The 27828-nt window shown below is 31.0% G+C and overlaps 2 protein-coding genes across 29 annotated transcripts in view; one reads left to right on the forward strand and one right to left on the reverse strand.

The window, feature by feature from the left end:
• Positions 1-480: 480 nt before the first annotated feature.
• Positions 481-1523, reverse strand: LOC27208340 (40S ribosomal protein S3a). The gene is made up of 2 exons (XM_016183933.2): positions 1125-1523; positions 481-1023 (listed from the first exon to the last, which is right to left on the reverse strand). The coding sequence occupies exons 1-2, from the start codon at positions 1463-1465 to the stop codon at positions 558-560; spliced, it is 807 nt and encodes a 268-aa protein (XP_016037190.1). The 5' UTR covers positions 1466-1523; the 3' UTR covers positions 481-557.
• Positions 1524-3788: 2265 nt separating this feature from the next.
• Positions 3789-27828, forward strand: part of LOC6724686 (protein pangolin, isoforms A/H/I/S) — a 46980-nt gene continuing 22940 nt past the window's right edge. For 6 of the 28 annotated variants that reach the window (XM_016174462.3, XM_016174456.2, XM_016174454.2 and 3 more), the window contains exons 1-3: positions 20408-22322; positions 23483-23675; positions 23896-24061. In XM_016174462.3, the coding sequence (XP_016037202.1) occupies positions 20509-22322; positions 23483-23675; positions 23896-24061 (2173 nt within the window). In that variant the 5' untranslated portion in view covers positions 20408-20508. Of the gene's footprint in view, positions 4239-4317; positions 4478-7034; positions 7300-7522; positions 7569-9241; positions 9340-11557; positions 11667-14757; positions 14846-14898; positions 14980-16059; positions 16207-19635; positions 22323-23482; positions 23676-23895; positions 24062-26561; positions 26717-27828 lie in introns of those variants that run through there. The other 22 variants (XM_039296158.2, XM_044923511.1, XM_039296170.1 and 19 more) reach the window with 18 other exon arrangements.

Here is a 27828-nt window from a genome sequence, read left to right on the forward strand (position 1 = left end):
TCTTTAAAACCAAGATATTTGTAAGATAAATCTAGTTACAGTTACGTCAAGTCGACTTATATGTAGCCTGTAATATAAAAATACTTTCGTAAAAAAAGGATTAATATTGTAAAGAAAATATAAAAAGTTGTTCTTAAATCTTTTCCAAAAAAAGCTAAAAATGTGTTTTCTTAAGCAAAGCACTCTAAATAATTTTAGTTTAAAGACAAAGAAATTATCAGAAATTGGCTTTTGTATTGCACGTTTCATTCTCATTGGAATTTAAAAATTGAATGTTGAACATACCTGTGAATTTCGCCTTTTTGCATTCACCTCGATAGTTAGGAAACGAAGCCTATATAAGATACAAGTAAGATGAGGCTTAGCACAGAAATATTAGATTTACATACCACATTCAGGACGAAGGGCTGGAACAAACATATGCCTAAAAGACTGAAGACTTCCCAGAGGCCCACAAACTAATATAACAAGCCAAGAAAATAGTTTATGCAATTTATACAGAAATGTATTTTATGTTTGAATGCAATACATTAAAAAATATGCATTTCATATTTAATTTAAACAGCTTCCTGTACTGGGGGCTCATAACCTTCAGGGCGGTCGATTACGGCTCCCTCGGAGGAAACAACGGCTTCCACGGATTTGCCACCGCCATCGCCATGCAATTCCAGAAGCTTTGAGACATCGAAGCGCGGTTTCTTCAATACCTTTACTTTACGAATGTAAACATCATGTAATGGGTAAATGCGCTGACAACTTTTTTCGATATCTTTTGCAATCGAGTCCAAGGCCAGTTTGTTAACAAGCTGCTTTAGATCGGCACCACTAACTTCGTTGGTAATAATGTCGGTCATGCGAGCACGAATCTTTCGGACTTGTGATTGCTGAGCATAACATGTTTTGCGCTGAGACTGCTGGTCCTTGGCAGTAAATCCGATACAAAACACTCGCAAGAGGTACCCATCTATAGTCTTTGCTTCGACAATGGCTTCAATTAGTGTTTGCCACTTTTTAACCATCGACCTAAGCAATATAGAAACGTTAATAAGAATTTACAATTATACATGCAAGTGTACTTATACTAATATAAAGTCGACACTTTTGCATTTTAGACGCTTACTAACCTGTACTTGTCCGTAGTCAAGTCCATGCCGTGAAAGTTACAGAGCACATTTCGGTCTTGAACATCTTCTGCAATAAGACGGAACTTGCGAAAAGAACGTTCTGGATCAATATCCTTTTGCAAGTCCGCTAACGACACTTCAAAAACGCGACCCTTCAAATAATCCGATGCTATTCTTTGACCCTGGGTGCGGTTTACAAGTGTTTTGCCGATTTGACGAGTTTGAAACATATTCGGAGCTTTGACATCGTACCAGTCCTTGCGAGAAAACGGGTCCACCACCTTCTTTTTGCCGCCCTTCTTGCCACCCTTGGAAAGACCTTTATTTTTGCCGACTGCCATGTTCAACGAATAAACCGGAAAAGGTCGAATCACGTTGACGACGTATGTGAATAGAAGGAAACCAGTGGTGGTAAACGCCAAAAGTGTCATTTTATAATTTGAGGCCCTTATGCAGTAAAAAAATGTGTTCGTGTTATATCGGTTTCCCAGGGTGATGCTTTCCGAAAATTTTTTGGCGCAGTGTAGACGTTTACTTTTAGTGAGCGAAAGGATATATCTACAACTTGTATGGGAAATACAACGTACGAAATGCTTGTAAAATATACCTTAAAGGAACAGTTACGCTTGTAGTTTAATAAAATATGAGCGGAAAAGATTAAATTATAATTTTTAGAATGAATTCTATTTTCTATATTATTGCTGAATCCATCCGTCATCAACAAATTTATACCTCTGTAATATATAACAGGAAATACAAAAGCATTAGCCATTTAAGCTTATTTTTGTAGTTTTTGGACTAGCTATTATTTCTATATTATTGGTTTAACTTATTCCTAACCTGGGGTTTTATTTTATTATATTTGACGCCTTGTTTTGTTATTTTTTGTATTGTTACTATTTCTGATACTCGTAATAAAAGAGAATACAAGTTGTATTTTATTATTGATATCGACTTCTCACAACTAATTTCCTTTATAGGCGGTAAAATTATATAAGAGATATATAAACGATGTAAAGTAATGTTTTGGGTAAATTCATGGTTGCATTTTATTAATTTTAATCCTCCATTCCAATTGTTGTATACAATGTACATCTCAATATCATGAAATTATTCGATACGAGCCAAGAAAATCATTTTGTAAAATGTTTTAATTTTGTTTTTTTTTACTATTTTAGCCAATATTTTCGAACCTGTTTATATTTCTTAATATCTTTTAAACGTGAATTTTTTCGGAAATGTGTAATTTTGCTATATTTTATTCGGAAAAACGCACCAAAGAGATTACACAAATCTACATATTTGCTTGGCAAGTTCTTATTTTTTTTAAACGCAGTTGAAAGCATAGAAAGTATTTTGAAATTACTAGCCCAAGGTAATCAGAAGTTATAGGCGTAAGAAATTGAGATATTTATTTATTATATTTTTAACAAATATTTTTAACAAACAGGTTTGACTATTTTCTATTGCCTACATTTTTAGAAGATTTCTGGTTAATGGATGGTTTTTTGGCATGCACACATTATAATCTTAGTAATTTTTCAGTTTAACCTAAATGTTTTATTTCTAATCAAAATCAGTATTACATAAAACTTTTAAACAATAATACAAATAAATTTCGTGAGAGCTATATTACCTTGAGCCAACTTTCAAATTATAGCTACATTTTGATCAAAATTTTATGTTACATTTTATTGTTAGCTTAAGAAATTTTAACTCTCAGCATTTGGTATTTCTATGATTTCGGAGATCTCGACGACGAGATCTGGCCGTGTTGCGGTCAGTTGTTTAGTTGGGTCAAAGGGAAATTTTTACAGTGTGCGTAGCATATGAGGGAAATTGTGTTCCATTATCAATAACATAACAATTAAATTGGAACAGGACATTTTAAATACATTTGTATAATCAAAATGAAGAAAGAGAGATAAATGTTTTTTCTTTTTGTATCGGGGCACCAAATACAAAAAAACTTTAAAAATTTTTGCGAGGATGATAGCCACTCACTAGTTCAGAAACGGTCTTGCATTTCAATTTCGATTATTTTACAAATGACATTTGGAGCGGAGAAATAGGCTTGGCAATGCTGGTAAAGCAATTGCAATGCTTGTTTAATGGGGACATACACATTTACATATCAAGAGTTGCCATCCTGGTTTTTGAACATCTAGGGAGGTGCCTTCTGATTTCTGCACATTTCGAAACCTACCATCCTGATATCTGTACATATCGGGAGCTGCTATACGATTAATGCACATATAGAGAGCTACCATCCTGAATTTTACATATACCGAAAGGTGGAATTTCAGAGTATCATTATGATTTCTGCACATATCAAGAGCAGCCATCTTGAGATGTAATTTGTACACTGTGCATTGACAACCAACATTTAAAATTAGGATGGCAACTCCCGATAAGTTTAAAAATAAATAAATAAATACGCTATTTTGTAATTGTATTGTATGGGTAAAAACTGCAATCTATTTTTAAGCTCAAACCGCTATTAAGAATTGAAATCGACTTTTTGCTTAAGCGAACCAAAATAATAAAAAATGTCATTATTGTGTTTTGACATCTAACAAACATTGAAAAGTTAAAATGAAAAATTTTTGTTTTGATTATTTGTAGATTTAATGCTAATCGAACCATTCGATATAACCAAAATATCGAGAATTGTCGCGGCAGAACATCGATGCACGTCTTCTTATCGACAGTTGCCATCGTCGTTATTCCAGCACTAATTTAAAAAAAATTCGATCAACGCAGACGTGGTACGGCATTTTAAATCTGATAACATTTTGAACCGGGAATTATTTTAGAGTACCATCCTTTATTTTGTGCCTGTTTTAATATAAATTAATTATGCGCCTGATGTAAAGTACAAAATGTGTAAAATGTGCCGTCGCGGGTGCACCCAATTGTGCTTTGATGAATAAACATACATATATACATAACTTCCTGTCTTAGTATAAGTGTATGTCAGCCAAAAACAAATATATATGAGTGTTTATCGGCATTCGTGTGCTGGCAGAGCAGCGATCAAAGCTGTGTTCTGTACTCGTTGACGGGCCCAAGAATGAATTCTCGTGCAAGTGTGTTGATAAAAAGTATACGTATGTATGTATGACATACAAGAATATTGTGTCTGATTAATTAATGCGTGTATGCCTTTAACTGTGAAACCTCTTTCAATTAGTATTTTTCTCACATATAATAGTCTAAAAGAAAAGTTGGCTGGAAATTTGTTAAAACTTAGAGTGCTGGCGGCTTTGTGGATAGCTTTTCAGTAAACTAACGTATAAAGGATTCAAATTTTACTACTCTAATCTCTCGGATTGTTTAACCAAAGTATCACTGTAAGTGCCCCTGCTTAAGTTCAATATAATAACATCAACAGCCATCGGTTAAGTTATACAACAAAGTCAAACGTGCACACTTTTTCGCTCTTCAGGAAACATTTTAATTTCAGATCCGATTTACTGTTTTAATACTTTAATATAAAGTTAACATCGCAATGTCGTGTTCATATAGATACTCATAAGATAGATATATGTATACGTATAACTATGCATGTATATGTAAACACGGGATCGGATCCTCTGCTTCGAATGCAGAGAGCCGACAGTACTCACACACACCCTGATGTTTGTTTATTTATTTGCTGAAAATACAGTTTTCTGTATTCTGTTTTACGCATATATTTTTGTTTAGACTCTGTCGTTTTCGTCTCTACCTGTTGATACACCACAATCTTGTTTTTAAATAGAAACTCGTTGTGTCATTAGTCTTGAGCCGATGCGTATTCTGCTTTGTTTTTGCTATTGCCGCTGTCGTCGTCGACAAAGTTGTTACCTTAAACTAGTATGTAGTTAGCTATTTGCCTCAGCCCGTATTGCCTACCTATCCGTTTAGTTCAAATCTCCGACGGCCCAGTCAGGTAACGAATAAATCGCCCTGCGTCCAAAGCCGAAATGTGACAAATTGCTATGTATGTATGTACATGTTTTCCTTTTTGCTAATCATTTAGTTCTGAGAAAAGTAGGAGAGAATTTGTCCTTGCAGGTCAATACAATAATTATTTTAAATAAAATGTAGGGACAAGGTTATTTTAAACGTTTGTTAAATGAAGACTACGCCATGCGAATCTAGTAACTACAGAAAAGGTGTGAACATGCAGAACACATAAAAAAATGTTTAAAGCCGTATATATATAACATTGTTATGTAAATTGCACAATCCCAAAGAATTAAAAAAAATAATATTATGACAATAACTACATTTTTTATATGTATAGTTATTAGAGTCTTATTAAAATTGTTGCATTACGTTTTTGAAGACACCAAAATTAGTATTCTAATACAACTTTTTCATTTAAAATAATCCGACCAATATTTCATGGTACAGTGTTTAAAATCCTTTAAATACATTGAAATATCCATCAGAATAAAAGTGCTGTTAAGATTGGACTTTAGAAATTGAGTCAAGAGAGGTATTATAACCTCTCTCATACAAGTACAAAAATATCGCACTCATAGATTCCTAGACCTCACCCTTCTGTTGCTATTAATTATCACTGTGCGCGTAATAATATCCACAAATTAATTCACTAATATAATATCCACAAATTTTAAAATGATGAACATGAACATCACTACTACTGGCATGACTTCTTTAGAATAAAAAAGATTAATGCTCTCGTGTTCACTCTGGGATTTCGTTGCTTCCCTATTTCCAAATCCAACTCAACCTCTAACCTATCAATATAATTCTTGTAAGGCTGTATTATATTATTATATATCCCTATTCAGGCTAGTAAGCCGTTGTGACAATGTCCGTGACCGCATGCCTGACCGTCATCGAGATATCGAGATATCAGGAACTATAAGAGCGAGAAAGTTGATCATTCAGATTCTGGAATCTCTCTGTGTTGCCACGCCCACTCTAACGTCAAAACTGCCACGCCCACACTTTTAAAAATGCTTTTTTATATCTTGCTAATTCTATCGTCATTGCGAAAAAGAAATTAATACTTCTAAAAGTATTTTTTTTGGCGTTTAACATTTTGATTTTTTGTTTGTTTTGCCAACTTCTATAGATAATGCCAAAAAAGTTGAAAATTTCGGGTATTTGATAGTCGAGGAACTCGACTATCTTGTTTTACATTATAACTTTTAATTTCTAATAGTCCAACTTAAACTATTTTTAGATCTTAACAAAAATATTGATAAGTGAAATAATTCAAGCGTGAACACGCCGAAATTGTTATATATTTCTTTTGCATATATACTCCCAAAAGGTGTCAATTGAAAATTTTTTAAAAGTTTTTTATTTCACTTTCAAATAAATATCTCCCTATGTTTCCCACTATCTGAGTAATGGATATCTGAAAGTCGTGGAAATCGATTTCGGCTTACCTAATCACCCTGTGGTGATTACCGCATTTGTCCTTTGTTATAATGCACAAACCGCTACATTGTTTAAGCAGTATTTATAAAAATGCAAGCAGCAAAGCTGCTGCATTCGAGATCTAACACGATCTTCACCCAGTGGCAATTAAGCATTTCTACAATTTGGTAGGGCTTACCAAATCTCATTTACAAAACTCTTTTATACATGAACAGATTTTAGTGTTTAGAGCGTTTGTGAGCGTTAAAATGGATGTGAAGACATGTAGTGCGTAGTCGTCACTGGAATACTAACGCTCTTTCTGCCCATGGCGTGCGCTCTGTTAGATTGGCGTGACTAGGAAAACACGGCTATTAAAACACACAAAAGGGATCATTAAAAATGTAAAGAATCTTATTTTCCATTTTAGTCTACGAATACCGGGTGTAATTAATATATACACTATTTTTCACTATTTAAGCTAACAGTTGGCATTTATTAAATTTTACATTTTTAATTTAATTTCAGATATGCTCTTATGGAGTATGGATTATTTTAATATTCTGCAGTGCAAAGAAGTTTATGTAACTTTTGCAATTTAGGTAAATACGACCTAAACGTCAAAAACATGCCTCATACACACAGCAGGCATGGATCATCAGGAGATGATTTATGCAGTACTGATGAAGTGAAGATTTTTAAAGACGAAGGAGATCGCGAGGATGAAAAAATATCGTCTGAGAACTTATTAGTTGAAGAAAAGTCTAGCTTAATAGATTTAACTGAAAGTGAGGTAACGAAAATATTTTAGTATTCATACAAAACTAAACAACTTTTCTTTTGGCTTTAATCAATATGTTTTTGGATTGAAAATGGTTTTTCATATTTGGAAAATATAATTTAAAATGTTTTCTATTAATAAATGTATAATTCCAAGATTTGAATATTGCTAATATGTGTGCTACGTCGTATATGAACATAAATATGGTTTAAATTTGTTTTTTCTTTGTGCATAGGAAAAGGGTCACAAAATTTCAAGGCCGGACCACAGCCCTGTTTTTAGTAAGTATATGTATATTGAGTATAATAGTTAAGACTATTAGGTAAATTTCTAATTAGGAAGAAATATTGATAAAACTTTCCTTTTCCTTTTGACTTCAACACATTTCAAAACGTAAAGGTATTTACATACTTAAAATTAAAAAAAAGGTTATAGATGAAATGTATGATAACATGGCATACTAAAGTTTTCATATAAACAGAGCTTATAAATGTTCGGCCATGCTTTGCTTTTATTACTTTGAGCAATGCATCCAAAGTATACCCGTTTGTCTTCATTTGACTGTGTTAAGGTGCAGAGCGAGCTAAAAGTTAACGTTAAAGAGAGTATGTTGGACTAAGGTAAGAGTGATTGGTAGATTGGTAGAGTATGGTTAAGGTAAGGAGGCGCGTCGGATAAATAACCGGCTTCGTTGACTTATCCTGGCAGCCACCGTTTCATGGTGCTAACAAGGTGATGAAGATCGTTCACCGGCACGCTACTTACCTTGTGTATTGTGTTTATATATGTATGTATATGTGTATGCGTAAAAAGTTCACAAAAACTCGAATATATATATATATATATATATATATATATATATATATATATATGTATGTACAGAATTACTACACAAAGTGTAATGAACCTCCGATAAAAAAATTGATTCCAATTGTACGGATTAAAATTGTTCTATCTGTCAAATTTTGCCCCATTATTTTGTTTGTTTTATCTCCTTCTGGAAAGAAGACTCGAAATTACACTTCGACTTTTCGGGTGTATTAATCGCCAATGGAATTATCACCAGTGAAGACTTTGGCATAGGAATGTCATTGGTATCAAGAAGATGATAAATCACCACAAAATCTTCAACTATAAAATAAAAAGATCGTGCGATAGAGAGAGATGCAGAGTCGGCAAAACCGTCTGTGGTGCAGCCTCATAGTGATAAAGTAGCTTTTACAGTGATCTAAAACAGTGATAAGTAGCGGATCTGCAGCCTATATTTAGATTTTTTCGAAATAATGACATTAATTATAATGGAATGACGTGTTTTTCAAAATACATTATCAAACAAAAAGCATACGAAAAATGTTTATTTTGAAAGTTTCTCTAAACTCTTGTTTTGGAATATTTAAACCTAGCGTCGGCTTTTTACAAGTATTGCACGCGTATTTTTGCTGTTCGTGCTGTTATTATATGTAAATGCACGTTTTGGAGTTGTTTCTTTTCTTATATCTTTATTAAAAAATATTTTAAAAAACTGTTCCTATCCTATGAAATTAATTAAAGCGTTAGCAAATGTTAGAGTAGATTAGTTTTTGTTTTTGCGTTTGCAGATAGACTGGTATGTCTAGATCGACTCTGCTGTTGATACCGAAAATAATACATACTACCTTGAAAACTTTAGAACAACATTACTAAAGTTTACCACAATAGAGTGAAATAATTTTAGAATAACATTAGGATAAATATTTTGAAACCTATAGGATAAATATTTCAAACTTAATAGCGAAAGAAGATGCTTTTGAATTGTTACTCAGCTAAGAGTGCGGGGTTGTTATGTGCGTATTATTACGTCAACCCCAAAGTTCATCAAATTGATTTATTTTCCGATTTAAAGCAGCGCTTCGGAAGAAAAATAGTATAGTTAAAAGTCTCTACATTTTTATAAGAATTTCGTTAAACATTTCAGATAAGCTGGACACCCACGCCCCTAGCTTTAACATGGGTTACTTAGTTTCTCCTTATTCGTATGCCAATGGTACTCCAAGTGGCTTACCGGTAACTATGGTAAGTACTTATATTTTGTATATTTGTATACATATGTATATATTTTTAGTGCATTATAAACTATGCCATCTTGTGTTTAGCAAATAGTATCCTAATAAATCACGATCTTCTAATATTCTTATAACATTGTCCTATACTTTTTATATTTTGTACATACTTTTACACTTTGCGCTTGTGAAATATTTCCGATAATGCCGTTAAAAACAAAAAAATAACATTTATAGTTTTATAGACAATAATCTTTGGATAGCAAAGCTTAAAACATACAAAATTATTATCCAGTATTTTACTCATTACCCGTAGAGTAGAAGGGTACTCCAGATTCTATGAACAGTATGGAACTGGTAAGACAAAGCGTTTCCGGCGCTATAAACTATAAATATTCTCGACTAGTGTCGAGCGATCTGGTCATGTCCTGACGTCTGTCTGTCCGTGTGAGCGCTGTGATAAAAGGTACAAAGCTAACATATACGAAGGGGAAATGCGTTTTAGAAGCAATGTTTTGTACGTAGTCGTATGAAGAAACACCTTTATAGCTCATATAGAAAAGCAGATGTACACGGTCAAATCAAAAAAGCAAGTGATCAGGATCATGAATATATTTTAAAGGTACGGAACGCTTATTTCCATCTGATACATACATTTCAACGAATTAAGTATATCCTCTTACTTTATGAGTAACGGGTGTACAAATTTGGGGTGGCTCTTGAGTATATAACAAAAGACTCTTGGTTTTAGCTTTGGTGGTTGTTCCTATTGTTTTCCTTTAGTTCTGCCATACTTTTCATTACTTAACACATTAAAGAAGCACAGAGAATATGTATATAAGTTATGAGTGCAGTAGAAATACCTGCACCAATTAAATTCTTTTATACGAGAAAAAGGAAGAACCAAATTAAAAACATTACGATTGTAAAAAAAATTCAATTTTTATAGAGACATAGAGTTAGGCATTGTCTTTTACTTAAATTGACATGTTCGCTGTTTTACCATGAACATGACTATAAAAACACAAAATATGAAAATAGCCTTTTCTATATCTGACTTTTTTGTACTTTTAATTAATATTTTGTAAATTGCGTACACGTAAAGTAATTGATAAATAACTACATTGGCGAGTCTTCCACAAATAATTAAATAATACTTAAAATGTTTGGCCTGATGCGAAAATAATAAAACAGCTTGCAAATGTGGGAAGAACTTAAACAAATATGCACCGTTCACATCTGTTTTACCAATGGGGGTAGAAACGCATATAGTGGCGGGCAGCACGTTCTATATACGTTTAGCAGCGGCGACATCAAAGAAATTTTCAGTTTCACTGAATTGTTTGCCGCTGTACTCATCGCAGCTCGTTATTATTATTGGTTGCGTGCTCCTTTAATTCGTCAACTCGTAATAGCACGGCTATTATCAGTGATCAATTGAAAGCCCACCTACACAATTTCAGTATATAAAACAGGGCCGGGGTGAATAATTTGATAGTATTTATTATTATTATTAATTATCCGTGTAAGTTTTGTCTACTATATAAATGAATTTTGAAAGTTTGTTGTGTAGCTAAGAAAACATTTCCAGGGAACTCAACATAGTCGTCGGTCTCTTTATATACCGAATTCAACCTTGGTTTTAACACTATAGAATTAAAATTATGCAATGCAGTTTATGTAAATTACTCTTATATGTAAATGTAAGTTATGAAAATTTTTTCTTTTTTATAATATCCTTGTTTCGTGATTTATGTTAAAAGCGCCCATTGCGTTTATACATTTTAGGGTTTTATTTTTTAAAATAAAAAAAATAAACCTGTGGAAATCGGGGTTTTCATTGAAATTTGTACACTTTAAATACTGTAGATTAAAAACAGTCAAGAATTAAAAATCCCAAGCTCAAAAAAGAAATATGGGATGCTTAATTTTTAAATAATACAAACATGACGGGTGACCAATATCAGTAAAAAATCGTAAAGTTAGTTTCAAAACTTAAACCAAATATCAAGTTTAAAAAATTTAATTAATGAACAATAGCTTAATACACTTTTTTTGAGTATGAGATTATATTTTTCTGAGTTCTTATTTGATCATGATCATAATCTAATAATGTTTTTGGGTACCTCTTGTTCAATGATTCATGTTACACAGAGATATTTTTCATGATTCATTGTCTTCTTTAATTACACTTGATTTATTTGTAGTATCTTTTTCTTTTTGTATACTAGGCCAACAAAATTGGACTGCCTCCGTTTTTTTGTCATAATGCTGATCCGTTATCAACACCACCACCAGCGCATTGCGGAATTCCTCCATATCAACTGGATCCTAAGATGGGTAAGTGCGTATTAATTCCCATAATATAATTATAAAACACGCTTTTGTGGGGTTCTACGATATTTTGGTTATATTTAATTATAACACAAGCCCCTTGTGTATTTTGTGTTGTTTTTAATGAAAAGGAACTGTTACGCATTTTTATTATTATTTATTTTTTTGTTCTATTTTTATTCTATAAAAAATATAAATAATATTCTATAAAAAAACAAATTTAAAAAAAAGCTGCTGCAATTTTTAAATTATTTATTATTTTATCCCTCCTGGTGAACGGTTGTCATAACACATAGAAACCAACAAGCAATACTTTTGAGTTTTATGTTCGCGGTTCGCCAGTGCTTTTGTTCTTTTTTTTATAATGTAACCTCACAAATTATTGACTTTCTCACCCTAGTTATCATAGAGTAAATTCACACAAATTATGAAGTAATAATTGCGTATGATGCGATTTCATTTGTATACATCGTTAATCCTATAGCAATGATTCTGCCAAATTTCCCTCGTTGTTTGTGCACTCTGAATAGAAATTGTGGTGGGTTGAAAGTGAACCCAAGGTAAGGTATAGGGCTGATTTAGTTTGCCGATCAAATGGGAACCAGCGGCGGAAATAAAAGGCGTGCACTTAAGAGGTCCAATGGATTACGCGGCGTTATGAACCTTTACAATGATCAAGTATTCATAATTGAATAATAAAAAAACATGAACGAGGCGGAAGATAGGGCAGAATCTTTCACGGGTATAGACTTACTTACTTGACTGAGTATATTATTTTTTTGGTGCAATGTTATGATGATTAATATTATTATTATTATTATTATTGTTATAATTGTTATTATTGTTATTATTGTTATTATTATTATTATTTTTATTATTATTATTATTATTATTATTATTATTATTATTATTATTATTATTATTATTTTATTATTATTATTATTATTATTATTATTATTATTATTATTGTTATTATTATTATTATTATTATTATTATTATTATTATTATTATTATTATTATTATTATTATTATTATTATTGTTATTATTATTATTATTATTATTATTATTATTATTATTATTATTTTTATTTTTTTTATTTTTAATTTTAATTTTAATTTTAATTTTAATTTTAATTTTAATTTTAATTTTAATTTTAATTTTTATTATTATTATTGTTATTTTTATTTATTTTATTATTTATTTCATTATTATTATTATTATATTTATTATTGTTATTTTTATTTTATCGTTATTGTTATTATTTTTATTCTTAATACTTTTTTTTATTATTTTTAATAGGATATGGTCCACTGTACATAAGCGGTTAATTGCTGAACTAATAGAACAACACAAATAGGGGCGTTTTCCTTTTTTAAGGACTACAGAGAGACCGCCTCTGAGTGAAGTGGTTAAAAGAACTTTGCACATGACCTAAACCTACCCCCATTAATCTTTTTATCAAGCTTTTATACTCCTCAAACCTTATATCAAAAGCTGCAGCGTATTTGGTATTGTCTGCTTTACACTTTACTGGAATCCACACTTTTTCTAAATTAAGAAGAAACTGTTTTTCTTATTTTTAAAGGTTAATTTACGGTTTTACAACTAGGAACATCTTACAAAAATTGAAAGCTCATAGCGCAATAGTAAAAACTCTATAAATGATAAAACTGCGTGTAACCTCTATTAAAATTAAGATACCCTATTTAACTATATAACTAGGGCTTGGTTTTAACAATAATATATGTATATGTATATATAATTTTGAGCGCAGAAGCTGGTTTGCCTTATTTTAATACATCACAAACATAACGTACTATGTAAGCGTATTATTCAGCGTAAGGCATTAGAGTGGTAGTGACAAAAAGTTTTTTCGCAAATCAATAACAAATTACAAGACTATTAAAAAATATAAAAAAAAAACTACAAAATTATTTAAAAGTGAGGGCGTGGCAGTTTTGGGTGGTCTGTGGGCGTGGCAAGATTTAGATAAAAACTTACTCTGCGTCTATGCATCTGAAATCTTCATGCCTAATCACAACTCTCTAGCTTTAATAGTTCCTGAGATCGAGGCGGTTATACGAACAGACGGACAGAGATGGTCAGATCAACTAGGCTGATCCTGATTAGATATAACGCCTTTTAAGGCGTTTTAATCGCTTCTATTACTTTTAGCTTTTAAAAAACTCGCTATAAAATGTCATGTGAAATGGTGTATTTATTGGTGATTGCTCTATCGAGATGTTGCATAGATTATGTTTAGTTAACGTAAGCTTTGTTCAATATACGGCATGATATAAGAGTATTGGCACTTAGAGCTCAAAAATGGTTTCCCTATTGAAATTGATAGTAGTTTGCAAATCCTTTTTAAGGGTTGCGTGACAAACGAGAACAAATTTTAGGGGAGGACATTGCTAATAGGGCATGACCCTTTCAATGGGATATTGTAAGGGAAAAACATAATGCTTAAAAACATGTTGCGCAACCACATAATAATGACATTTTTTCTGTCGATAGATTAATTCATGCTTGCCGTCGTTTTCTATGGGACGCGGTACAGCCCGCGGGTGATTGCAGTAACCGTGTCGTCACCCTTCTTGGTTGTGATTCCTGCTGCAACGCGTAACAATTAAACTTGAAAACGACAACAATAGAACATATTTTAGGGGCAAGAATAAGAGACAACAGTGAAGCATGAAATAGAAAGGCCAACAAAATTTCAATTAAAATAAAAGGTCTAGGGATAGAATCTGAAATTGTTTAATAATCCTATATTTACACATCTACTTTACGGTTGATTAGAGAGCAATTTCTTTTTTCTCCCCGCTGTACAAAATTTTTTAAAAGTCGAACAATGTTAGACAACATGAATTATCATTTTAAAAAGCTCGCAACATTTTTGAATATCATTTAAAAAAGCTTTGGATTAAAACAAAGGTATAATTTAACGCTTAACAAATTAACTTTGTCAGAAATAGCAAGATGAACTCATTGATCAATGTCAAATGAAAGGAATCAAAAATATAAAATTCTTTAAATGTGTTTGAGGAATTTAAAAACTTTTGGCTTATATAATAAAAAAACTTATATTTCAGGCTTAACTCGACCAGCGCTATACCCATTTGCGGGAGGTCAATATCCTTACCCAATGCTAAGTTCAGATATGTCTCAAGTGGCATCATGGTATGTTTTTTATATCGCTCTTTAAGTTGAAATTAATATACATTTATTTTTAGGCACACTCCTTCTGTTTACTCTGCATCTAGTTTTAGAACGCCTTATCCCTCCTCACTACCTATAAATACTACACTTGCAAGGTAATATTATGCTTTTGGGACATTACAAGTGTATTTAGCCACCCATGCTTCAATAAATCTAGGATATATGTCTAGGTTTGGGAAAAAGAGCTTATCCATTTTTTACATTTTGTTTTGATGCAACATACCTACTTGTTACGCTACATGTGGCTTGCTATAAAAACATTTTTATTTTTCCGCTCAACTGTGTCGATTTTTTTAAATTTAAATTTGTATTCCGAAACTATGATCAGATGACGAATTAATCTAGTCATGTACACTTGGAGTTCTTTTCCCAAAGAAACCAAATAGTAAATAAGAAATTATTCAAAAATTGTTTTGATTGTATAATTTCAGAAAAGTGTAATGATAGGAAATTCAGTTTTTTTAAGTTTGCTTTCATTTATTGAATCTTGTCGATAAGGATGTAACAAAAAATGTATAAAATAGGACCTACGATTTTTGTAGAGACTTAAGGATCAGGATTAAGGATTCTGCATTCTATACATTTGGCTCACATACTCTAACTACAAATGGGTATGCTACATCTATTGGAATGGTAGAAAGAAGCTTTTCCGACCACAAAATTTATATATATATATATAAAAGGGCATCATACCCACAGTTTTGATAAATGTTTTAATTTTTATTTGTGATTTATTTTTTTCCCATTGCAAATTATAATGTAACATAATAACGTTCAAAGTAAAGAATTCAAAAAAATTTGTTTAAAACCTATTGTTCCTTAGAAAACTTTATAAAGTATAAATTACAATAATATTTTGAAAAGTATCGGGCGTAGTTATAAAAACGAACAAGACACTTGAGTGTTTGAAATTTTTTTTAATGATAACTAAAGGTAAAACTAGTAAGTTTATGTCCTAAGATATTGTAATTTTTAAGTTAAAACCCGTTTCAACAATAGCTCCCTTAAAATACTTGAACTCGGCAGACCAACTTACGGAATAACCGATTTTCAACCCCTTAAATAAGCTTGTAACATTGTTGTGTGTGGTGGCTAAATTGGCTTTACGTGTCCCATTAAATGTTACATTTCCATAGAATAGAATAGAATACCTATTTTTTACACTTTATTTGCAGTGATTTTCCATTCCGTTTTTCACCCAGCCTTTTACCTTCAGTACATGCCACATCGCACCACGTTATAAATGCTCATACTGCTATTGTGGGGGTTAGCTCTAAACAAGAATGCGGTGTTCAGGACCCAACAACAAATAGATATCCAAGGTAAGCCACTTACAAATTAAAAAAATTAATTAATAGCTCTTTCTTAGAGTTTTATTAAAATTGTGTATAATGTCCAATATCTACGCACATTTACAACTGGTACATTAACAGCAATTTAATTATATAACCGATTGTTAGGCATACCCATTTTATTTGGTTGAAATTATATAAGATCATAAATAATTTAGATTTTGGTATCGAATTTTTTTTAATACGGCGCTTTAAAGTTTTTATTTAGTGGGTGGGAATATTACATCCGCCATCTTTAATTTCTCAATGGCTTTCTTCAATACATATACACACATAAGGTACGAATAGACAGACCTCTAACTATATATAAACTCTCTCATTGGTCCTCTCATGGATATAGCGCCTGCGCATTTACGACCAACCCCTAAAATGAATTTCGAATTTTATTACCCCTTTCTTTTAAAGTTCTGACTCATATAATTTAAAAAATTTACATAAACTTTTGTTACTTAAAGTGAACTAGCATAAAAATAATGTTGTTTTAATAGACAATTTAAAAATAAAGTACCGTATTTTTAATTAAATTAAATTACGCATTTTATTTGCCTTCTGAAAACAACTGCTCCTAAGAAAGTTACTTTTATACTTGAAGATTAGATAAATTATAATTTGAGTGAAACTCTTTCCATCGTTGTTACCTTTGTCTGAAATATACTTTAAGCAATAAACGTAAAACAAGAGCGAAGATACATAAATCGGATCATAGGTCTTTTAGTTGATTTGGTATTCCATTTACTGTTTTACGACATTTTTAAGATTGTGGGCTCAACTGCCCAAAACTTTCACTTCCATATCTTAGAAAAATGTGATCTTACCTATTTTATTTAGTAATTGTCTTGTCAATTTATATTGATATATCAAAAAAATATTGTCCACGCCCATTGCAACGTTCACATTTTTGACAAATGCTTTGAATAATTTCAATGTGTAGTGCGCAAAAATACATAGATCTGCTTAGAATGTTCGATCAGAACCAACTTGATCGAAACGTATGTTAAAACTCTAAAGTGTGTGTGGATGTCCCCTCCTACTAAATCTTAACTTTCATGATGTCACTTTTATTTCATTCAACCGCTTAAGCTAACATTTTTAAAAAATACGCAAGTTTAGTAGAAAGTCGACAACAAAAAGGTTAAGCTACGGAATAATCTATATCTGCTTTTAAAGGTTTTTTTTTTACTGTTTTTTGGCACGGTACCTTTATATAGTTTGTATACAATTTTGGAAATATTTATTAAATATTTATTATATATATTAAATCGATTTGGCTAATTTTTTACCCAGTCTCATATTGTTAATAGATGTTAATTTCAACAAAAAGTGTAACTATTATGATTTCGAAACCTAAAATTTCAAGTTTTTTTTAGTTCCCGGAACTACTCCGCTAGTGATCAGGATATATATATATATTCCTGAAAGGGTTGTAAAGGATTCCTTCTAGCTGTTGCATACTTCTATTTTTATTAATTTTCTTTTATAATATTTGATAATACAGTTTAGATATATATACTAGATTCGTTGAAAAGTATGTAACAGGCAGAAGAAAGCGTTTCCGACTATATAAAGTATATATATTCTTGATCAGGATCAATAGCCGAGTCGATCTAGCCATGCTCGTCTGTCCGTATGAACACCGAGATTTCAGGAACTATAAAAGCTTGAAGGTTGACGTTCAGCATACAGATTCTACAAAGACAGAGAAGCAGCGCATGTTTGTTAACCCATGCTGCCACGCCCACTCTAACGCCAACAAACCGCACAAAATGCCACGACAACACTTTTAAAAAACGTGTTGATATTTTTTCACATTTTTATTAGTCTTGTAAATTTCTATCGATTTTCAGAAAACTTTTTGCCACGCCTACTCTAACCGCCCAAAACTTAAGTTCAACTTTAAAATTATTCTTTGTTTTTTTATAAAATATTATATTTCTGGTATTTACGGTCCGGTATAATGAACATAATAAAAAAGAAAACATTTTCTTATCGGTATAAGTATTTAAATTTAATTTAATAAAATGAAAAAAAATTTTCAAACTTGTGGTCACAGTTACGACCGGCGTTTTGTAGGCATTAGAGTGGAAAAATATGTTTGGCAAATCGATAGAAATTTACAAGACTAATAAAAATATGAAAAATAATCAATCATTTTTCAGAAGCGTAACAAAAAGTTCTTTGGCATATATGTAGATAAAATGTTTCAAGAATACTACAAAAATCAAAAAATTAAAAAAAAACTACATTCTGAAAATACTTTGTTGACAACCGAAAATAAACTTTCTTCAAATACATAATAATATTAAAGAACATATGAATGTGCAAGTAAACAGTTGAAGTCGGCAATTAAGATTAGTGATACGAATTTGTACACATCTTTAAGTAAGAATCAAAATGAAAGTGAAACTTTTTCAACCGTTTAATTTTTAAAAAATAATTTTTTAAATCAAAATGTTAAATTGTTTGAATATAATTGAATCTAAATTGTCAAGTTTAAGATAACATTTTTTATTTTAATATAAATATAAAATTAAGCGTTATTAATATATATATTCAAAAAGTTACTGCATTCCGTTATTGCAGCCCGTATATATATATATATATATTCGTAGATATGATTTGAAAATACATGGCGCCATCTATATCTGAAGGCCCTTGAGTTTTGCATGTGTTATGTTGAAAGGTAAAATCCAAAAAATTTAACATATAAAATGGAAAAAATTAAAAAATGGGTTACTTTTATTTGGAATTATGGATAGAAAAAATTTAAAGGGAAGCAATGTTTACAAATTTTCTATTTATGCATCGAGACGACAGTAAAAGGGGCGTACCATCTTTGGATGCTATGAATATTGTCATGTAAAATATATGTAAAATATACATCATTTTGCGATTTTACTTGTAAAAATGTAAGCTTACGCAGCAGTACACATTACACATTATTACACAGTTCATACATATTTTATAAATATAGATTAAACCATTTTATTATTTCTTGGAAATTAAAAACAACAAATTTAATAGTATGTATAACTTTACAAATTCGTTACAAACAATAATATGTGCTCGATACAAAGTATGTGCGCAATGGTTCTCACGCAGTTATTTTCACTCGAGCCGATGGCTCGTCCTTGTCTCTCTTGTTCGGCTTCGTACACTTTTATCGTTAAGTTTTATTTTTAAAGACCGAAAGAGAGTAAACCAGACAATTGTTGTGGCAGTATATACAATTTTGCGAAAAATCTATCTAAAAGGAATCAATGCCTAAAAATAGTTGAAAAAATTTCGGAAAGAACAATCATATACATACATAATTTAAAAAATAATCTTTTTTCGATTTGTCCATTAGAACACAAGTATAATAATAAAACAAAGTGTATGATAAAATCGAGTGTTTAAACAATATTTATAAATTAAATATAAGTTTTAAAAATTGGATGGCATCTTTTGTTTCCATAATAATACTAATATAGTGTTGAACGATTTAGTCATATAAAGATGTCGAAATAAATGGAGATTGAGATAAATTATTGACCGTATTAACAGTGAACTAATAGTAAAATAATTTTGGTTTCCTCTAATACAATTAAAATTAATAAATCAATAAAACAAAAAAACTTATGGCCTTGCATTGCAACAGTCGAGCAACAGGGTGACGCTAATTAACACTGAGATTTCTATGATTATCAAAAAATAAAGCATAAACGATCAAAAAAAAAATTAAAAAATAAATAGAGCTATCTAAATGGCATTAATATTGCAAGAAAATTGTACAAACGACGAAAAAATTGTTGTACAATGTGTGCTTGAAAAATAAGTAATTTAATTAAATTTTAATCATCCAAGTGAACTAAGATTCTAAAAATTAACAGAAATGTTTAAAATATAGACAGATTAAAGAAAAAATTCTTTTTAAATACAATTTATCCAATAATTAATACACATAAAATATAAAACAAAAAGTTAACGAATGGTTGACACCGAACGGATTTTAACAGTAGGCTCCCACAAATTCCGATAATGCCACACTGTGGAACATCTAATACTGAAATTAATTTAAACTCAAACGAATTAATCAATTACCAGAAAAATAGGAGCAATGAGGATCTACAAAACAAGCACGATAAAAAATATTCAATCAATTTGAAAACGGGACAGGTCACTGATGGTGGGTGCAATGACCAATATACGCAATTAACTGACAACAAAATAGAACAATATAACTGCAATGATTTTGATAAAGTTTGTATTGTACCATCAAGTAGATCAGACGGAATGGAGGCATCGTTATCCGAACTCCTTTTAAGTCCGAATAAATCAATTTCCCAGCCTTGGCAAGCAGCAGAAGAAATAGAAAGTTGGCAAGATGACAGTTTTCGCCATCGAAATGAAATGTTTTCTTGTATATATACGAATAGTATGCTAAATCAGCAGCAATGCTCGCAGCAGCAGCTTTTGGCCACCCAACTTTTATATGCTCGGCTTCTTCGGTCTCAGTTAGCTGAACGGGAATCCCATTCGAATAAATTCAACATGGTTCATTATTCAGGATCTAAAAAGACCATGCTTCGACAAGATGAGCTTCTGTCAACCCCATCTTCGCAGGATAATAATAACAATATTAAGTTAATTCATGATATCGAAAACAGCTTAAGTTGTGTAGATCCCCCTTTGTTTGAATTTTCTAACATTCATCAAAGTCAAAGAGCAGAACAAAAAAATAAACAAGATGACAAAAACTGTTACTCACCAAAATTAAAATCGAACAAGGAAGCCCTAGATGGGTACGACTTACAACACACATGTGATTTTATCAGGGAGCAAAAAAACATTCTTATCGACGTTAAAAAAAAACTAGAAAATCTCTCAGATAGCTCAGGTAAATTTAGGAAAAGTTTAAGTGTGCGTCAAAGTCACATTGAAGTAAATAATGGCTCTAATTCAGCCCTTGAGGAAAGTGTAAGACGACAACTAAATGGAAATCGCAAGTCTATTGAAAACTTACTGGAAGAGGTAAAAAGATTATATAATCAATGGAGCAGCGCTGAGCTCTATTATGTTCGCAGCTTACAACGCTTAGGACTCCCATCAGAGGAAGATGGTGAATATACATCTACACCAACACATACTATTATGGCATTGGCTGCTATAGCTCTGTCTAATGAAAGTGATATTTTGCCACAGAAAACAACTGCAGTGCACTCTAAGATTCCAGATATTGAAAGTGAGTCCGATTTGTTTTTGACCTCAGCAAAACCTAAAACGTTGGTCGAAATAGAGGATATAATATTACAACTCGCATCAGCTGTTAATATGCATCAATCCAGCGCTGCTAGCACCACTCATGAATCCTACAGTGATAGTGTTAAAAGCGATTGCGAAGAATCAAACTCAGCACCCACTTGCATATGGCATTCGACAAGGCAAACCTTTCGCCGCAAAAAAGACGTTGAGCCTTGTAGCACTGCAGCTGAGATTATTTTAGAATATGCTTCATTGTCTTCATCTTCTCCCGCTGAAACCTCCCGCTTGCTTACATCTGCATCAAATTTTACAGATGTTACAGAAAATTATAATGTCACAACGCAATTGCCTATTGTGTTTAATTACAATCGAGAAAGTTCAGCTGTGTCAATCATTACCGATCCCCTAATTCTTCCTGAGTTTTCTACTGCACCTTCAACCCCATCGACTAGTAGTAATAGTGGATGCTCTACTGGAATGGTTACTGGAATTTTCGGGCTAAGTCAAAACCGAAGAAAACAAAGACTTGCAAGGCACATTGAAACTCTGCCTACGAATTCTTTTAAATCGAATGCAATAAGGGGAAATGGTGACAACGAAATCGCTAGTCAGCTAAAAACGTCGCCATCAATTACAGCATCGCCGACTGAAAATGTTTCCCATTTAATTACTAAGACATTGTCTTCGCCTAATGCATCTTTAACAGCGCAGGAACTTTCCATAACTAATCTGTTTAAAGAACGCCTATGCGCTTTACAGGGGAATGCCGGATCAATGAAGACTGAAATTTTTCCAATAATAGATGCCCCATACGACTTAAGTATTGGAAGCAAGACAAAACACATGTAATTTTATATAGCTTAACTTGGTAAAACCCTTTATTTCTTTGTAAAACTGTTGAAGTCGATGCTCACTCCTAATAGTATCTATTTTCTTTAATGAAGTGATGATTATTGCAAGCAACCTGTTGTTGTAAATTATACAAAAACTGTTGTAAGTTATAATAAATTGGTTTCGATTTTTTAAAGGCATAGAATCCACTTCAAAAAAATTATGTAAAACATTTTTTCCCGTTTATATGGAATGTTCAATGTGTAGTCTTTTTATTTTTCCCTCTCCACAGTACTTATACGCTTATATTTGAAAGGTTTTGATAACTACTGATATATTTAATTTTTATATTTAACTACTGAAAATTGAGTCTTTATTTTTGTCGCATAGTATTTAACAGTTTGGAGGAAGCGTTTCCAATGTATATAAATACCTTCTTGTGCAGGATTAAATTAGAGTCTATATAACTATTTCCGTTTGTCCGTCTTTCTTTCCGTATAAGCGTCTATATTATCGAGCATGCAAATAAATGGTCTTACTAAATTCAGTAAAGAGCATATTTGTATCAGGATCACGTATTAATGTCACGAATGTCGCTTACTCCCACGCCCGAAACCGTTTTAATTTTTTTTCATCACTGAGTGCAATAAATTCAACCGCCAAGTAGGAGTAGTGGGTAACCTTCAACCTTCCTCGCACTTTTTACCTGAGTTACGAATAACAGATTGTATTCTGTACATTAAAAAAATGCCATTATATAATGGAATATGCAAGTTTTTCCAAACCATTGTTAGAAAGCGATGCTTTTCCGTTTATGTGAGCTAAACTACTAAACGAAGATAGTATATTTCCACAAGTGTACGCACGTCTTCTCAGCATTCTTGGAAATAAGTGTCAGCGTAGTTTTTGCAGAATCAATTGTAAACAATGTATTTAAAATGAGTGTTGAGTTATCGTGGGTGGTTAAAAGCATGTAAAGATTTAGTAACTTATAACTTATACATTTTTGTAAAAAATAAAAGATTAATACCATGTTTAACAGACTAAAGTAGACCATGTGTTATTAACTACCAAGCAACGCAATTTAAAAATACAAAATTGATTGAAAACGAATTGTTTAGTTTTATAACACAGGGAATAATGATTACAATCATCATTTGGTATTACCTTTTAGGAACCTGGAAGCAAAACACCCATCAAATGCGCAATCAAATGAATCCAAGGAGGCAACAAATGATAAAAAAAAACCCCATATCAAGAAACCACTAAATGCCTTCATGCTCTATATGAAGGAAATGCGTGCTAAGGTTGTTGCCGAATGCACACTAAAGGAATCGGCTGCGATTAATCAGATTTTAGGAAGACGGGTAAGAAATTTAAAAAAAATTTTATTTTGCTTTTGTTGGGTTAGATTCCAATTCTTTCCGATTAGAAAAGTTGTGGGGCTTGTAAATTACCCTTTTCGAGAGGACGACAAATATTATATATTAAAATCATAACAGAGTAGAAATATACGATGCTTAGAAAAAGCATACAAAATATCAATCGTACTTCTAATGGATTAACTTATTAATAATACTTTTGTAGTGGCACGAACTTTCCCGCGAAGAACAAAGCAAATATTACGAAAAAGCTCGACAAGAGCGCCAATTGCATATGGAATTGTATCCGGGGTGGAGCGCACGAGATAACTATGGTTACGTGTCAAAAAAGAAAAAGCGAAAAAAAGACAGATCGACAACGGATTCGGGAGGTACTGCACAAAATTTTCAAAATATTAATCTTCTCTTCTTTTTATTGCATTTCACTTTTATATTATTTCATTTAATCACTAACATACAAAACGTATAGCACACATCTAACATAAACAACTAACCTATTAAAACTAGAAACAACAGTAAATTAAAAATACGTATTTGTAATTTGTGTACATACATAAAACAATAAAATATTGTATGGTTCACAACTAAAAAGAGTACACAAATAGTTCCTCACTTTGAAGTTATAAACTTTAATTTGTAGAATTAAAGATAACTTCGTTGTGTTTAATCATAGTTAGTCACTGTAAAATAGCTTGTAATCTTAAAATTCATATATATCGGCATTTCATCAATTTGATTTAAACTTAGTTAAACATTTAGTTAAGTTTTTACGCAATAAAAATATCGGAAATTTCTTCAGTGTGAGCTTTCTTACATTGCTAAACAATGTTTTTACGCATTGCTTATTAAACTAATATTTTATTTTTGTTTAAATGTTTAAATTGAGTGTTGGCTGAAGGGATGATAATATTAATCGATCAAGATTAGGTTTTTAGTATGACAATATATATATATAAGGACACAAACCACAAACACAATCAACAAATTAACTAATGGATAGTGTTTATTTGAAAAATTCATTATATATAACCAAAGTAAAAAGAGTTTTAACTTTGGTTTTAATTTTTTATTTCAAGTCTTAGTTACTTTCTTTAGAAATAAAATAAATAAATGGTCCCCAGAAGCTCAGATTAGTGTAATTCAATATATTATTTTTTTCTTTTTTCTTTTAAGATTGTAATTTTTATAAATATTTCTTATTAATATTTTTTAAATAGCAAACTACGATCGATTGGCTGTATAATGATGTAATTTTTTAACTAAAAACCAAGACAAACATGTATTTAAACTTAATATTTTCATATTTATTTAGACCAATTTGTTGCTGAATTTTAAAGCAATCAATTGTTAATTATCTTTCTAAGCTATGTGTGGCATCTAAAATAGAATTGGCGAAAGCATGCGCCCGAAACCGTATTAAAGATCGATCAGTCCAAGCTTTTCACATATTGTAAGATCGTCCAATTGCTGACAGCGATTTAAACGAACACATCACTTGGAACTATCCATCTAAGTTAGCATTGGTGTTGTGGAGGGGTGATGCAAGAGAAACTGTAGACAAAAGAAGCAAATGACACAGTAAACTTGTTCAAATAAAAGTAATATATATTTTAATAATTTTGTATATAAAGCAAACGTAACGTGCAATCTTTTTCATATAAAGCAAACGAAACGTGCAATCAAACATAAATCTATATTAGGCTTGTTTTTATTTCTATTTGTATATTGTGTGAGTTTTCGAGGAATGTCAGGATAATATCGCAGTTGTATTGAGGGCTTTTAGTTAAGACTTGCATATGGTTTTGGTTGATAAAATATACAAATTGTAGGGTGACAAGTGAACGATAAGTTTTTACGATCTGGAATACTTATAGAGCGGTCTAGTTTTTACGATCTGGAATACTTATAGAGCGGTCTATAAGAGATTGTTGTCTTTTATTAGGCTCGTGGACTTCTTTATATTGTAGATTTGGGCAAGCAACTTCGGTGCTTTTTGGGGGAAGTATTTAAAATGTAGATTGCGAGTTGATGTGTCAATGTTTGGATGATTGTTATGACCGGGAAACATAGCAAACTAGAGCAGATTACCCAGTAACTGGGACCCTTTTTTGTACCCTTGCAGATTTCTGTCAGAAGTGCGCAACGCAGAATATAATTATTGATTAGTAGTATAAGCTCGGGCGACAATATCAAAGCTATAATTGAAGTAATCAATAATAAGCGGAAAAAAGTACATTTATAGCTCTTGATCCTAAATGCTCTTATATTGTTCACACCAGTTCTTGACAATATAATTATAGCTGTCATACAAACAGTCAGAAAATTACAAATTAGAAGGCTAATTAATGAAAAATAAATAGTAATTTCGTTGTTGGAGAGTACAGAGGAGTAGATTGTCAAGAAACCGGTCTAAAAATGTACGGTTGACCTTACTGAAAGGATGGGCCGTTGAAAGACTATTGCTGCGATTATTTACATGTGTACAAGATGTCTGCATAACATCGTTTTTGATTTTATCGAACTTTACAAAGGAAAGATGTCGAAAAAAATGGGCTTGACTACAGTGGGCTTTGGTAACAGTAATAGCGAAACAAAATTTATTTTATTTAAAAAAATTGTGGGATCAAAAATAGGCAACACAGGCAACTATGTGCTTATTTTTTTTCTATATTATAACTTATTTCTTTTATAATACATATTCTGGAAAATAGCATATTTTTTTGGGATACTCAAGTTCTACTATTCCGTTTTTCGCATCACAGATAGATGGTGCTTAAATTCGTGGTTAAATATATATATGTATATATGTATACTTGAATACTGTTATTATATACTATTTTTCGCGATACATCGCGTTTATCCCACTCCCAGTGGCATGCCTTGGGGCGTGAGGAGCAGGCGAAGTATTACGAGTTGGCGCGAAGGGAGCGACAACTGCACATGCAAATGTATCCTGATTGGAGCTCTCGTACAAATGCCTCTCGTGGCAAAAAACGGAAGCGGAAGCAAGATACCAATGATGGAGGTTAGATACATTCTCTTAAACTAAGCTAAGAACTTAAATCAGTTTAAATGCAGCCAGAAATGATCAATTAAATATAAATTAAGGTCAAATATAAGAAAATTAATAAACTTCGTTAATACATTTAAAGCTTTTTAAATAGTTACAGCAACAATTGCATAAAAAATAAATATAAATATATATATGAATATATATATAAATATATATATGAATATATATATAAATATATATATGAATATATATATAAATATATATATGAATATATATATAAATATATATATGAATATATATATAAATATATATATAAATATATATAAAAATATATATATCAATATATATAAAAATATATATATCAATATATATAAAAATATGTATAAATATATATTAAATATATATACAAATATATATATAAATACATATACAATATACATAATATATATAATATATAATTAATTATATAAAAATAATAATAATAATAAAATAATTATAATGGTAATATATATATATATATTTTATATATATGTATTTACTAGTATCTATATTTATTATATATTTATATATATATTCATATTCATGTATCATACAGATTCAGGCATTCAGATCGGAATAAAATTGTGAAAATTGATTGGGTTAAAGCGATTGGCAAGCCATAAACATAAACAACAAAAATTTATTAAAAATAAATATAGATCTAATAAATTTTTCAATATTATAACATTCATTGACAAAATTTAAATGGCATGGAAAAATGAAAACTTTTTGTCCAAATTAAGTCAATTGCATGAAAGTATTCAAGTAAAAATATGTTCATTAAAATTAACATATTTCGAAGTAGTATATAAGTATTTGCATGAAATTATGATACGTTATTTTAATAAGAACAGTCAAATAATTTTATATACCCGTCACTAGTATATGGTATTCTTTCGAATGTTTGGAAAAGGTCCTTCCAACCGTATATATATATGATCTAGATGGGTCTCAACGACTGTCCGTTTTCTTGTCTGTCCGTCGATCCAAAAAATTTAAACATGCTTATTCTAAGGATACTTTTTTTTTAATTTTGCAACGCATACCTTTAATAATCAATATTTGTTGAAAAAATACAAATAAAAA

This window comes from Drosophila simulans, chromosome 4, assembly GCF_016746395.2.
Source record: "Drosophila simulans strain w501 chromosome 4, Prin_Dsim_3.1, whole genome shotgun sequence".
NCBI lineage: Eukaryota > Metazoa > Arthropoda > Insecta > Diptera > Drosophilidae > Drosophila > Drosophila simulans.